The 16,088-nt window shown below is 34.2% G+C and overlaps 1 protein-coding gene across 2 annotated transcripts in view; it reads left to right on the forward strand.

Annotated features, from left to right (window-relative positions):
• The first annotated feature begins 823 nt into the window (after positions 1-823).
• The window catches only part of LOC122498437, a 41,481-nt gene continuing 26,216 nt past the window's right edge, over positions 824-16,088 (forward strand). Inside the window, exons 1-3 of one of the 2 annotated variants that reach the window (XM_043606158.1) lie at positions 824-975; positions 1,049-1,109; positions 1,174-1,212. In XM_043606158.1, the coding sequence (XP_043462093.1) occupies positions 956-975; positions 1,049-1,109; positions 1,174-1,212 (120 nt within the window). In that variant the 5' untranslated portion in view covers positions 824-955. The remainder of the gene's footprint in view (positions 976-1,048; positions 1,110-1,173; positions 1,213-16,088) is intronic. The other variant, XM_043606157.1, reaches the window with a different exon arrangement.

Genomic DNA, 16,088 nt, shown 5'->3' on the forward strand with positions numbered 1-16,088 from the left:
GACTGCCCCCTTAAGAGCCTACAACTTAGAAATTTGACTTTCTAACAAAAAATGTTGTAGAGAAAAATTGTTTGTATTTGCCTAATCTAAAATAATATAAAGTTAGAAATTTGAAAATTTAAAAAAATTGAGTTTTCAAAATTTTGAAACTACAGTCAGGTCTCGCAAAATGTCGTTTTCAGTAAGTGTCGTTTACTTATTTGCCTCACAAAGTGTTGTCGTTCAAGAACCCGACAAGTGACACTGTCCCCACTTTTTTTTACCCTCTCCAATGCGAAAAATCGACTTTGCCAAAACAGAAACCAAGGAAATGACAACTTTTACTGAAGGGGCATGGCTTAGGCTAATGACACTTACTGAGACAGACGGTCCCAAAAAATTTCCAGTGACGACACTTAGCGAGACCTGACTGTATACTTTAGTTTTTGTATTTTTCAACGAAAATGTCTGGATAACGAACTTAGTCTTCATTTTTACACTAACTTTAAGTGAGTTAAATTTAAAAACGATACGATAAGTTTTTTAAAAGTTTTCATGGGAACAACATTTTGTGTCTACAGACAGACAGACACCATCGCCAAACCATGTTTTTTGGGTTCAGGGGACACCAAAACGTGAAGATTTCATAAAATTAGCAAAAGTCAAAATTCGCACAAAACTAATATCTTCTCATATGAAGAGAATGTAAAAATACCGTGCGTGCAAATTTTTTTAATGTACTATTTTATGACATTTTAATGTTAAGATAAAATTGATTTTCAAAAAATGCGCATGATGCATGTGTTGCTTTCTTAGTGGTTAACAGAATATAAATTAAAACAAAAAATTTGCAATTAAAATATTTCAAAACGGCGCATTTTTTCTTAGTACGTGGAATTTCAGCTGCATGAGAAGTTAAAGTATTTTTTAATATAATAAATTTTAAATTGCTTTCCTTCGTAAAAGTAATCAAAAAATGAATAGAATTGCATTTCAGTAAGTGTATTTATAGCAAAGTTGTTGCCTACTTTTAAATTCAATTCGATTATTAGTCGAAATTTTTTTATAGATTAGCACTCTTGTCTTCACTATTGTTTCCATCTGGGTTTGTATTATGGAAAATATTACAGGTAGATTGTGAATTTTTTAGAAAAAAATTTTTATATTATTGAATTATAATAACTGTTTTTGTAGCCCAACCAGAAAAATGATACCACTTCAACAGCAACTAAGGTTGGAATTTTTTATCTTTAATATAAGAATTATTATGTTTCTGATTATAAATTGCATCTTTTTCTATTGGCTTTTTTTCTTTGCAAATACTTTAGCATATATACATATTATAAACGCAATTTTTGAATTTGGAAAATCTAACATCAGATTTGTAATCTACGATCGAAGAAACCTCCGAGTAATAAGTTTTAAGCAAATCTGTTGAGCTTATAAAAAATGATCCGCCATGTTAGTTCGGCCATTTTGAATTTTGTAATTTTAACTTCAAAACGTAATCGTCACTATATCTACAACGAAAAAAATCTCGATGGTATTATTAACTATGACCCTATAGTTAATCTTAACCTAGTAAAAGTAATAAGGATTCCTAATCATTATGGTTAGGATCGCTAGGTTGATTCAACAAATCCAAGCCTGGCAACCCAGTAATGAGGGGTGAATTAAAGTGGATTGGTACTTTCATGCCCTTAAATTCCAAACCAATTCCGTTTTTGTCCACAATCGTAATAAATTCCTTTTCTATTGTTAAGTTGATAATTTCTATCCAATTCAATTCTTTGTAACCACGTGACCAGAATCTGAATTCACTTTAATGCTGTTTAAGGGAATCATTTGTTGTGGAGTTAATGCCTTTTAATTAACATTGAATTCTTTAAAGGGCACACCGAAAAAATCTCGATGGTATTATTAACTATGACCCTATAGTTAATCTTAATCTAGTAAAAGTAATAAGGATTCCTAATCATTATGGTTGGGATCGCTAGGTTGATTCAACAAATTCAAGCCTGGCAAAAACAACCCTGCAAATCCTAGTCAAATTGACTAGGATTTTAGTAATTTTGCCTATTTCCATAATGCGCACGCGTCTGCTTTTGTTCTGACAGTGTTTACCTCTATATCTTTCGCGTCATTTATCGTGATTTCGTAAAACGGTTGTTTATCATTACTCGCGTCTATTTTTTGTACATAAAATGGAGTTCTTACATATATCAAAATTGCTGGTTTCTCGGAACCTCTGGAAATATAGATAGTCCATGTTTTAGAAATTAAACTATTTAATTATATTAGTCAATTCTTCCAGACTTTTTTGGTTAGGTTTCAATATAAATCGTCGAAATTTTTACGCACGTGGTGACAACATTTTTACTATTTTAATCGCGCAGTGTGTTTGAAAATTTACCTTTGCAATAATTTGTGTATTTAAATTTATTTTCATTTAAATGGCATAAATAATTAAAAATTAATAGTTTTTGCCAAGTAGATAAAATTGTGTACTTGAAAGATATAAAACATCATCTGATTAAGTATTGTATTTTGACTCGAAAATCTAGTATGTCTATTAAAAAGTTAAAATACCAAGTCGTGTTTAGTGTCGTGGTTATCGTTCAGGATTTCAAAGTGCGTATTCATTAGGTTCAGGTGTTCGCCCCCCCTCGTCAAATATTTATTTCATAAGTTTAAATTAATTCCAAGGTATATAAATGCAAAGCAAAATATACACTGAAAAAAATTTCTGGCACCCGTATACCAGGAATTGACTAGTTTGCCTGGTTACGAGAGGCATCCGTTAGGACAACCTAGTTAAAAGACTAAGGTCAAGCATATAATAGTCAGAGTGACTAGAAAATTAGTTAATGTGGATAAGAAAAATAGTCAAATTGACTAGGATTCTTAATCGAATTTCTATTATCCGATAACAAACAAAAAGTAAAGATTAAATAAAAAAAATAAATAATATTGCTTAGAACACATTCATATAACACATTCGTATATATAACACCTTATATGTATACGTCTTAGAATTAACACGGGGGGACGCGAACACCTAACACTAACGCATACGCACATTGAAAACCCGGAACGCTAACCACTACACTAAACACGCACGTGTTGCACTAAATTTTTTATCAGATATTAGAATTTCCAGTCAAAATGTAATATTTAATCAGATATTTTATTTATTTGAAAATACACAATTTTACTTGCTCATCAAGAACTATTGCTTTTTATTTATTTATGACATTTATACGTCATTAGTAATTATTAAAAAATTAACAAACAATAAATGTTAACATTAAAATGCAAGCATTATTATAACGGTACAACACTTAAGCACAGTTATTAAAATACTAAAAAAATTTGATTCCACTTGTGTGAAATTTCAGGCTTTTCAGGTTAGCTATAAAGTTTGAACGAATTAAATTATCAAATGTATAATAGCTTAATTTTAATTATCTGTTTCGATTTACTCAATGAAAACGGCAAATGTGAAATACGCAGAAAATATATCTTTTGCACAAAAAATAACTAAAATTTTCAAAATAACTAATTATCCTAGTTGATTTGACCAGGGAATGCAGAGTTACATTTACATAAAGATTGAATTTATGGAATTGATCAGGGAAACTGGTTGAATTTACTGGGAATCCTAATTAACTTTACTAGGTTAAGATTAACCCTGAGTTTATAGTTAATAATATACCATAAAGATTTTTTTTAATGTAAATATGTTTAATAAAATAATTAATAATAATAATAACACAGCCACACAAAAAAAAAGTTCTGATCTGGGGGTCTCACTATGTAGACTTTATGTTTTTTGGGTCGCTGAATCCGAATCCGAGGTCCATTTAACCTCATCAGATCAGGATTTTGAGATAACCTCAAAAAACCAATATGGCGGACACATTTTTGAAAAGTTCATTGGATTCGCTTGAAACTCGTTACTCGGAGGTTTTTGGGGTCGCTGATTACGAATTTGAAGTCTGATTTCAAAAATTCAAAATGGCGGATCCAATATGTCTGTGTCAGCCATATTGGATCCGCCATTTTGAATATTGAAAAACCGACATCAGATTCGTAATCAGCGACCCCAAAAACCCCAGAGTAACGAATTTCAAGCGAATCCGATGAATTTTTCAAAAACGTGTCCGCCATAGTGGATCCGCCATTTTGAATTTTTGAAATCAGACTTCAAATTCGTAATCAGCGACCCCAAAAACCCCCGAGTAACGAATTTCAAGCGAATCCAATGAACTTTTCAAAAATGTGTCCGCCATATTGGGTTTTTGAGGTTATGTCAAAATCCTGATCTGATGGGGTTAAATGGATTTCGGATTCGGATTCAGCGACCCAAAAACCATAAAGTCTACATAGTGAGACCCCCAGATCAGAACTTTTTTTTCTGTGTGGCTGTGTAATTAATTAATAATTTGACAAAATAATTAATTATATTTACTTTTTCTCTTTTATTGGATAATAAGAATTTGATTAAGAATTCCAAATAATTATGATACACAGTGTAAATCTAATATTATTATCCTAGCCAATTTGACTATTTTTCCTGATTACATCGACTAATTTTCCTGGTCACTTTAACTATGCTTATTACTTTGACTAGGATTCCATAGTGGGTTCCTATCGTAACTAGGAAACCTAGTCAATTCCTGGTATACGGGTCCTAGGCATTTTTTTCGGTGTTGACACAAGAAAATAAATTTCTTCCAATAAGAAAATATGGGTTTGTTTCAAGTAAATTAGGTTAAGAAAATGCATTTACTTGATTCAATGAACTTTTTTTTCAGTGTATGTTCAAATACAGTAATTAATTTTTTTCTTTTTTCTTTTAATTAGTTTTTCTCTTTTATTTGATAATAAGAATTTTATTAGCAACTTCAAATAATTATGATACACAGTGTAAATCTAATATTATTCTCCTAGTCATTTTTGATTAATTTTCCTGGTCACTTTAACTATGCTTGAATTTTATTACTTTGACTAAGGGTGAAGTCCCATGGCAGCGTTTTGCATTGCGTTTTGTAACTAGGCCATAAGTGTGAGAGAGATGAAGATATATGTTCGCTATATTTGTACTCATCGCCTAGTTACAAAACGCAATGCAAAACGGTGACATGGGACTGCACCCTAACTAGGAAACCTAGTTAATTCCTGGTATACGTGTCCTAGGCATTTTTTTCGGTGAAGAAATAGGATTTTTTATTATTATGAAGAAAACAAGTAATATTCTGCCCCACACTATGCTTATTAAAACAAAATGTAATGTTTCCAAGTTATTGTAAACAATTTAACAATCTATCCTATTGAAAATTACTCTAGAATAACTGCTGAAAAAGATCCCACACTTGTCAAATTAAATGCATTATCCCAAAAAGTTTGGTAAGCACTTTAATTTCGATAAATATTCATATTTTTTTTGTTTAAAACTTTAAAGTTGTATAACTTTAAGGGGGATCCCTCATCAGAAGTGTGCAAAATATGTCAAAATTCAACATTTTTTTCTCGTTTATTTTATTATAAAAGTTAAAAAGCCTTTTTGCATAATAAAAAGTATAATTTAAAGTATAAAAAACAATAAACAAAATTTTATTTTTTATATTATGTTAGGCTGTACCCAGGTGCGATTTTTTGGTCGGCCCATAGTTGGGCTAACTTTTACAAAGTCGGTCCAACTTCTCGTGTCAGAGGTTGGGCCAACCATACAGATGATAACGGTCGCCGTCTAATGGCGACGATGGTTGGCCCGACAACTCATAAGGAAGTTGGCCCAACTTACAATGCATATGTTGTGTCAACTATACATTTCAATGGTTGGTCCAAAGACTGACGCCAAAGTTTGCACAACTTTAGATGCGTAAGTTGGGCCAACCACAATTTTCAAAGTTTGGCCAACTTCAACAGCCAAAGGTAAAAAATTATTAAAAAACTACATTATTTAAACAATTAACACGTTATTATTAGCGGGAACATCAGATATAACCTTTACCTATTATTATTAAACACAATCTCATACATACATTTTTGAAAATATCTAACGCTCGCTGGGATCGAACCCCTAACCTAACGCACCAAAGACTTATACACTGACCACTACGCTACGCTCACATGGGAGTGCATAACGCAAAATGTATATTAAAGCTGCAACAGTCGGGCCAACCGTGGCCCAGAGTTCGGCCGACCAAGAAAGTTTAAGTCATTTAAACTGCATTTGACAAAGTTTTGCCAACCGTTGGGCCAACCGTGGCCCAGAGTTCGGCCGACCAAAATAATGTAAGTCAATTAAACTGCGTTTCACAAAGTTTTGCCAACCGTCGGGCCAACCGTGGCCCAGAGTTTGGCCGACCAAAATAATGTAAGTCAATTAAACTGCGTTTCACATAGTTTTGCCAACCGTTGGGCCAACCGTGGCCCAGAGTTTGGCCGACCAAAATAATGTAAGTCAATTAAACTGCGTTTCACATAGTTTTGCCAACCGTCGGGCCAACCGTAGCCCAGAGTTCGGCCGACGAAGAAAGTTTAAGTCATTTAAACTGCGTTTCTAGAGTTTTGCCAACCGTTGGGCCAACCGTGGCCCAGAGTTCGGCCGACCAAAAAACTATAAGTCAATTATACTGCTTTCGAAACCGAAACTGAAAGTCTTTTAAACTACGTTTTGATGAGTTGTGCCGACCTTTGTCGCCAAAGTTGACCCGACGGTTGGTTAAACTCTGCATTTAATGGTTGGCTTGCAAAGTCGGGCCAACTGTGGGCACTAGTACTTGCCAAAGTTGGGCAAACTCTGGCAACCAAAACTTCGCTTGCCAAAGTTAGGTTAACCTTGGGCCAACCTTCAAACTCTGGCGGCCAACCTAAATTCGCACCTGGGTAGAAAGCATCAAAATCGATGCTTTTATTTTGAGGCGTTCCGCGGTTTCAGGTCTAGGGCCGTTCCTAGTGGTCTAAAATAAAAACCCAAAAGAACTTTTACAGTTGAGATACTAATCTAGTGGTCATATTTAAAATTACCTTAAAAAATCAAAATTTTAAAAAATGACACTACTTTTAACGCAAAAAAATTGAAAAATTACCTTTTTTTCTCGACATTTTGTATTAAAAAATTTTATTTTTCAAATTTTTTAGGTATACCCACTAAAGAATATATTTTATTCAAAACAAGTATGTAATCCCCGCTTTCTCGGCGCGTTTTTGAGACGCACCGAGTAACCGCGGATTACATTCTCGTTTTGTATAAAATGTCGTGTGTACCTCGGACGCACGCATTTCTCGTCCTCGCTTGTTTACAGTACTCGGCTTCGCCTCGTACTGCAAAATCAAGCTCGGACGAGAAACTTGCGCTTTGCGTCCTCGTTGCACAATGTACTATTTTAACAATATGCAAAAAAAATTAGAAGGAAACATCCATCCGTTTACTTAGAATCCCTGCAACCGATTTAAAAAACAGCGTTTTGAGAAAAACACAGTTAAAGTTTAAGTACGATTTTTTCAGATTTATTGTTAATTGGTTTTTATAATAGCTTACCAAATTTTAATTTGCTATCCTAGGTCAATAAAGTAAGTTATAAGCTTCCTGATAAGCCTTTTCATGTTCGTCGCGAGCCTTTTTATTGTCAAAAACCATACAAATATGAGTAATTCAATGTATTTGTCCAAAAACATGAACTGATATTTATAATAATATCTCGCGAACCGAATAAGATTTTTTAACGCTTTTGATCTTAAATTAAAGATAAGACTTAAAGGATCACATCTATATAAGTTTTAAATTTTGGCTACAATTTTTAAAAAATATGCCAGTGTTTAAAAAATTGTCAAAAAAACTTTAATTTTTTAATTTTCTTTTTTAAATTTGTCGACTGTTAAAATCTTTGTGTAATTTCTTAAAATTTTGAATTGTATATTATTATTTAACATAGAATATTATAAGCTTTCTAACGGTAGATTTCTCAAGTTTCTAACATTATTTTTTTCAGGAATATCATGATTTAAAGATTGGTATGTTTTTGGGCCATGCGCGTGGAGCCACTTCGACGGTAGTGTGATGTACTATAACTTTTGATAGGAGCTAAATTTCGTCATAAAATTTAAAACCTTTATTCTAGAGATATTAAGGATTTTAAAAAAGTAAGAAAAAAAATTCGAAGAAAAATTTTTTTCTCATGAGTAATTTCCCTTAAAAAAATTTTTTTTTGTAGTGTCTTTATAATTAATTCTTATTAATATGAATTATATATCTCAAGGATAAAAAAATTAAAAGTACCTATCATGGAAAAACAGGGTACCCTATTTGACTCGCCTACCTCATTTTGTCCCACTCCCTCCTACATATGATATGCTGATTATAAGTTACTTTTCTTTTTAATGCTATTTTTATTTATAAAGTTAAATTGTATACTATTTTTATTTTAAATGATAACATGTAATTCTAATATTTTTAAAACGTATACCTGAAAAACAATCTCTAATAATTTTATAGATTTTTTTGGTATCTTTATAAATTAGTAAACTCAAAATTAAACGTTTTTTTTTTTTTTTTTAGGTGGCCTTACGTGATAACAATTGCTTTTCTCTGCGGTTCTCCTGCGTTAATAGTTAAAAATTTAAAACTATTTCAATATAAGAGCGGAATTAACAGCACAACAATAATAATAAAAAAAAAATGTTTACTTAAGTGTAAAAAGTCAAAAGATAAAATTGTAAACGGATATAAAAAAAATAAAATAAACGCGTATATAATAATGAAAACATAAAACTGTATAAAGACAAATACAAACATAAAACATATTAAAAAAAAGGTATAAGGACAAATAAATCACATAAAGAATTAAAATTGTATAAGGACAAATAAATCACATAAAGAATTAAAATTGTATAAGGACAAATAAATCACAAAATAAATTAATAAGAAACGAACAAACAAATTTAAAAGCTGTTTAAATTACGCTTTTTTGGCGGCCGTCGAGGTCCTTCCTCGACATAACCGAGATTATGAAGTTCTCGTCTTGCCGCCAATTCTCTTCTGACTGGGTCATCAGCGATACCATGTTCTCCAAGGTAACTTGACTGTTTACACCTTCGAACATGGCCCGCCTCTCCAAGTCCCATTTTCTGCATGAGAAGAGGGTGTGCTCCGCGTTGTCCTCAGAGAACTGGCAATATGCACACACCTCGTCCTCGCGTAATTTAAAGCGACACAGGCACGAGTTAAAACACCCGTGACCTGTGAGCGTCTGAGTCAGATAATAGGAAACCTGACCGTGTTTCCTATTTATCCAGGTGGCGAGTGCCGGGATAAGGCGATATGTCCATCGACCTTTTTCCTCACCATCCCATCTTTCTTGCCATCTTTCTATGAGCCTGTGCCTCGCTTCTTTGCGAATCAGGCCCTTGCTTGGTCTTATTTCCTCATCCAAGGAACTTCTTTCTTTAGAAAAGAGAAACATTTCTTCCCTTTCCCTTGCCAAAAGATCTGTTGGCGGGACACTTGCAAGGATCTGCACAGCACTCGTAGATACCGTCTTATATGCAGAGATGATACGCGTTGTTATCGATCTCTGCGCCGACAGTACCTTTTCACAGATGGTCACACATCTTTTACTTCTCAGGGATGGGGCCCACGCTGGTGCTGCATAGAACATTTTAGCGTGGGCGACACTCGCCACCAGTCTCCGTTTTTGTTCACGGGGTCCGCTTACGTTCGGCATTAACCGTGAAAGATTAGCCGCACACTCGATCGCCTTATTTGACGCCGTAGCCATGTGGTGGTGGAAGTTTAACCTTCCATCCAACTCCACACCAAGATATTTAATTTGCTTACTCCACTTGACCTCGAATCCGTCTACCATGATTCGTGGGAGCTCATAACCACGTCTGTCTGTGACCATCAATGCCACGGTCTTTTCCAGGGCCATTTCAAGACCTCTGGTATCCAGCCAGCTTTTTGCTAGTCGCAGACATTCGTTTACCAATGTCCCAAGAGCCTCCTCACTTTCGGCAGTGCACACGAACAACGCGTCGTCGCGTCATCAAAGCCGATGATCACCGCACCTTCGGGTAGATCCATTCGCAGAAAATCATCGTAAGATACATTCCATACAAATGGACCCACCCTCGAGCCTTGAGGAGCCCCACACTGCATCTCTTCCTTGAGAGTGCAGGTGTCTCCCTCATATATAACCCACCTGTCGCTAAGATAATTATCCATTATCCGCAACAAGTAGGGCGGCATGTTTTTCTTTTTCATCGACTTGATGAGATCTTTCCATCTTGCGGAATTAAACGCGTTGCGTATGTCAATTGCTACCAACGCGCAGAAGCTCTTCTTTTTTTCAGGTCCCAATTTGTTTTTTCCTGCTTTGGCTATGTCGACAACTGCCTGGATGGCATCAACTGTGGACTTGCCTTTACGGAAACCAAATTGGTGATCTGATAGACTATTCTCTCCGGTCAAGTGGCTTTGCATTCTCTGCAGAACCATATCCTCTAGGAGTTTACCCATCGTATACAACAGGCATATAGGATTGAAGCATCGAAGCAAAATGTGGGGTGAAGTGTCGATAACCAACTTCAGGATCTCGTTACTTATCCGATCGATTCCAGGCGCCTTGCCTGTTTTCAATCTTTTGCCTGCTTTTTGTAGTTCACTAAGTGTGAAGAGTTCTTCCTCTTCGACTTTGCAAAAACGCCAGTCCCTTCTAAGGTATGGTTCTGCAGGAGGAAACAAAGAATTTATTATCTTTCTGACCCAATCGGGATTGTCCAGGCCGGGGGTCTTTTGCCTCGTCGCTAATTTCTTAGTAACGATTTTAAAAGCCAGACCCCATGGATCCTTATCGACTTTCTCGATTAGGTCCTTCCAGCTACGGCGTCGCGACTTGCGGATCTCTTTCTTGAGGTTCTTTTTCGCCTCCTTGAAAGCCTCTTTCAGCAAGGGATCTCCCTTAGATCGGGTATATGTCCTTCTTGCTTTGAGGCATTCCTTTCTCAAGGAGGCTAGCTCCTCTGACCACCAGTGCAAGGATTTTCTTACGGGAATGGCGCCTTTGCGTGGCATTGACGCATTGCAAGCGGTGACTATCATGTTCCTCACCGCTCGCACCTCCCTATCCAGACTGCTCGGCCTCTTCACCCAACCCAAGTCCTCAATTAAAAGGGCTTCTCTTAGGGACCGGCCGAACTTTTCCTTGACGAGTCTCTTCATATTCCACGAGGAGGTTTTGCGACTAGGAATAATAATTTGCACTCCATAGTCAGGTCGGATTTACCAAGCTTTTCTTCAATGCTGAAGTCACCTCACTCTCTGTAGTGGCTTCATCCAGGTCTTTGATTTCTAGAGACCTCAGGAGACCCTCCTGTTTAAAGGTTCTTCTAATTTTTTTAATCACGGTACCAGTGTCTTCTGGTTTAACCTTTGATTTTATCAGCGGCAAGATACCCTCATAAGATTTTGGGTCTCTTGCCGTGATCTTTTCCGCTTCCGTGGTTCTAAGCTTCAAAGGGCGTTTTGAGAGCTCTGTTTTCTCGCCTGGGGGCTTTTTTCTTGGAGCCCGTTCCCTTCTCTTTCCAACAACCTTAAAGCCGTCCTCATTGCCCGCTCCGTCTTTCAAGACGGTCTCGGCATACGTCTTACTAGGACTACTTGAGGACGCCTCTTTTGCTTTAACTAGCGACTCAGGATTAAGCTGTGGAGCATCCTTTCGCTTAATCCTCTTTTTACTTTGAGTCGCTTGTTGTGGACTCTTATTCGGGCTTCCGCCTTCCCTGGGGCGCTTGCTCACCTTCTTTGCCTTATTACAATCTGCAGCTGCTGCACTATCCAAAGTTGCAGCAGCACTCCTTGTTTGCCTTAGAGTTCCTACAGCTGGAGTCCGTGGCTCCTGATCCCTGAACGGTTTAGGGATAAAACGCAGATTCCTACAAATTGTATAAAACGCACTCTCCAAAACCGCCACGCCATCCTGGATGTCCCGACTGACGTTCTTTTGGCGCTTGAATGCCTGGTGCACGCTCTTAAAAATAGCCAGGAATTGGTTTGCAAAATTTGATTCGTAGCATGTCAGCTGGCTATCTATTTGGCTCCCTCCAAAATCCTTGGAGCCATCTGCACCGACTATCGGGGCTTGCACCCGATCAGAATCGGTGGTGGGATTACCCTCTTTCGAGGTACCCACTTGGAGTATTTCATTAAAAATTTTGTCCATGTCATATGTCTTGTTGCTTTGTCCCGTGTCGAGGGACAATCGGGCCTTAACAGGGTACTACCATCTGGCCAGGATGGTCTCTGAACCGCCTCCGTTTGTTACATAGACGTTATAGCATTGCCGGAGCATTGATGCGACGTCTATGATATCCAAGGGCACGTGAACATGTATGTTCGGACGTGGAGGTCGATGTGTCTCTCCAAGATAGCAGGAAGTTTCCGCAAAGGGAGTGCATCCTGGTATCTCTTCACAGAGTTTACCCTCTTTTTTTTCTAAAATGTTAAAAATAATCTAAAATATTATTTTTGTATGTATTTAAATTTTTAGAAATATAAATTAAAAATACTGAAAAAATTGAATTTGAAAAAATTAGAAGCTAATTTTAAATTATTTTATTTTTAAATTGGCCTTTAAAGATTTATTTTCTTTAAAAATTGATTTTCAAAAATTATAACAAAATACTTTAAAGAAATTAATTATTTTTCAATTAAATTCTACAAAATTTCAACTATTCAAAAGAATTTGATTATACATATAATTATTTCAAAAATTTAATTATGCTTTAAAAAAGGATTCAAAAACAATTTTTTAATAATTTTTTTATAGTTACTTTTTGCATTATCAAAATCAAAATAACTTGCACTTTTTTACTAAAAATTGTAGTATTTTGATATTTGAAGTTTGAAGGAAAAGACGAAAAAGTGACAATTTTTTAAAGTAAGTCGAAAAAAGTCTCAATTTTGTTAATTTCCCTGAAAAAAATTTTTTATGACATTTCCCTGTCTATGGTGTTAATATACAGTGGGGCAAACCAGACATACTAACGGTTTTTTACTCTTATGACTAAATGAATCAACCGATTTCATTTTTCGATGTGTTGTTTAAAAGATCATTTAATTGTGCAACTTTTTTCCAGAGACACCTACACTTTATCTTCATTGTTTAATTGCTGCGTTAACTTAAAAATATTTGCCAACTGACCGGTTTGACCCACCCCCTGGGGTAAACCGACCAGTTAGGTTTTTATCTATAAAATTGCATTTGTATAATCTACTATAACAAACATAATGAATCATGTGAACAATGGTTGTAATAATGTTAATAATAATACAGGATTGGATTTTAATTAAATAAATAATTTTTTTAATAACAAACAAAAATGTTTGAAATTATCAGGGAAACAGTATTAAAGGGTCTAATTCTCATTGGGAGCGTTCACAAATGATGTCACGTATTTGGGAGTAGGGGGGGTCTCTACTAAACCTGACACAATGTATTTTTACAAGTGAAATTGCGTGACAGGGGGGAGGGGTGGTCTAAAATCCCGAAAAATTGTGTGACATCATTTATGAACGATTCCATTGGAAGACAATTTTTTTTCATTGAAAGTAAATATTTTAATGAAAAAAACATTCTAATTAATAATAATTTTCATGAAACTCTGATGCAATGAAAATATCCTATGTCCGGTTTGCCCAGTAGGCTAATTTTGAGAATAAATATTTGTTTAAAAATAAGGTATACTACACATGGTTACCTAATAACACTTTTTTTAACAGATATTTAATCAATATATCTGTCTCGCATTGAAAAACGTTTCATTAATTTCTTAATGTTAAGGGGTTATATACAGTCACGATTTTCAAAAAATCGATTTTTTTTGCATTTTCTTAAGGTATATATATTTGCCTGTTGTGAAAAAAATTTTATTAAGATTCGAGAAATATTTTCGAACTAGCAGACAAAACTAGAAAGGCGCGCCATGGGGTGTAAAGCAGGTGCAGCGTCTTTAAACTCGCTTTTCTCAAAACTATGTTTTTCAAGTCGGTGAACACGATTTCTCAAAAACCGCTAAACCGATTTAGCTCTAATTTTTACACAAGCTCAACAAATACTTTTTGCTGTCCTTGATCATTGATTTTTTTAATAAAATAAAAATTCTAATTTTAATCAACATTTAAAGACGATTTTTTTCTTCATAACAATGTACTTTTTTTTCTTTGGCTGCCATTTTGTCAAAAAGTGATATTTTTTTAATTCCAACGATCAAAGACTACATTTTCTCATACACTAACAGAATCTATTTAACTTTTTGATCTCAGATGATTCTATCAATTGTTATCTTGTTCACCGCAGGGCACTTTTTTTTCGTGGATCTTTGGAAGATAACCTACAGAGACCAAAAAAATAATATTTTTACAAATGAAATATATTTTTTTAAACTTTAAAAGATGTAAAACATTATAGGAAAACTTTCGCTTTAATAAGTAAATATTCCTTTTTAAAAAAATCCCAAAAAACTGCATTTTTCCGACCGCTTGACTGTATATGACGGGTTCCACGTCAAGTGACCCAGGTCCAAATTTTAAATGTTTGGGATCGGGTTAAAAGTTTGCACAAACAGTAGTCCTATTCGATACAATTAAAAATACCAAATATTATTAATTTATTTAAACAAATATAAAAACTGGAGGGGGTCAAAGTTTAAATTTTTGGTCTAACATGGAATATTTGAAAAATTTGTAGTTTCTTTAAAACAAAACAAAAATACGTTTTCTATTTTGGGTTTTTCTGCTGTTTTTCAACACTTTCTAATAGTGTAAACAAATGTAGAGAAAAAAAATTGTTTGACCTTGAAAAATTAAATTAAAAAATAAGATTCCATTTTTTCATCAAATGGACAGTTTTTATTTTTTTTTAAAAATTTTTATCATAAAGGTGATGTTTTTTCCTAAAAAAATGTATAGGTCAAAACGTGGAACAAGAACTTTTAACTGGTAAAAATAAACATTTACTTCTGCAATCCACCGCCCCTGCGCGTTGTTGGACTGTAAATTGTTTATAACAATTTAAATAAATTATTTTATGCTTTATTAATTATCTGGTGGTCATATTGGATGAATTTAAATTGAATTAGATCACGTGCAGCAACGGAATAAAAAAATAAACGTCCTTTTTTAAAAAAGTGTATTAATTTGTTAACTTTGATTTTAAAAAAATTATAAATAATAAAAATTTCCAAAATCGGCCTCGAAGGATGTCTTAAGAATTTATTCCTCTTTAATTTAAGACAAAGAACACTCAAATCGGTTAAAAATTGTAAGCTATAGACATTTTTTAATAGTAAATTGTAAAAAAAAATTCCACTGTGGGCCGGTGCACTGCAGAAGTAAATGCTTAATTTGACCAGTTAAAAGTTCTTGTCCCACGTTTTGACCTATACATTTTTTTTAGGAAAAAACCTCACCTTTATGATAAAATTAAAAAAAAAAAATCTGCCCATTTGAAAAAAAAATTCAATTTTATTTTTTAATTTAATTTTTCAAGGTCAAACAATTTTTTTCTCTACATATGTTCACACTATTAGAAAGTGTTGAAAACAGCAGCAAAACCGAAAATAGAAAACGTATTTTCGTTTTGTTTTAAAGAAACTACAAGTTTTTCAAATATTCCATGTAAATTTTTGACCTGGGTCACTTGACGTGGAACCCGTCATATGTGACCTGGTCTATGAAAAGGGACCTTACGTGTCAAAAAATCATTTTTTACTTTTTTGTTGATTCGGATAGGGTTTAAAACGCTCTTTAAGATGGTGAAAACCAAAAAATCATAAGTTGTTTAGAAGTTTTTAAAAAAATTTTTTAAAGTCAAAAGAAACAAGAGTAAAAATTCGAAAAAAAAACTGATTTTTTGTTATTATGCAAATTAAAATAACGAAGACGATAATTTTTTATTATTTAGAATAGTTGACAGTTTCTTTGACAACTGTCAAGAGTTAAAATTCAAATTTGATATCATATTTGTAATCAGCGACCTCAAAAACCTTATTACTGTCTTTTTACAAAATCGATCACTGTTAAGAGAAGTTGACAGCTGTCAACT

The sequence above is a fragment of the Leptopilina heterotoma genome, unplaced genomic scaffold (assembly GCF_015476425.1).
Source record: "Leptopilina heterotoma isolate Lh14 unplaced genomic scaffold, ASM1547642v1 Lhet_15, whole genome shotgun sequence".
Taxonomy (NCBI): Eukaryota; Metazoa; Arthropoda; class Insecta; order Hymenoptera; family Figitidae; genus Leptopilina; species Leptopilina heterotoma.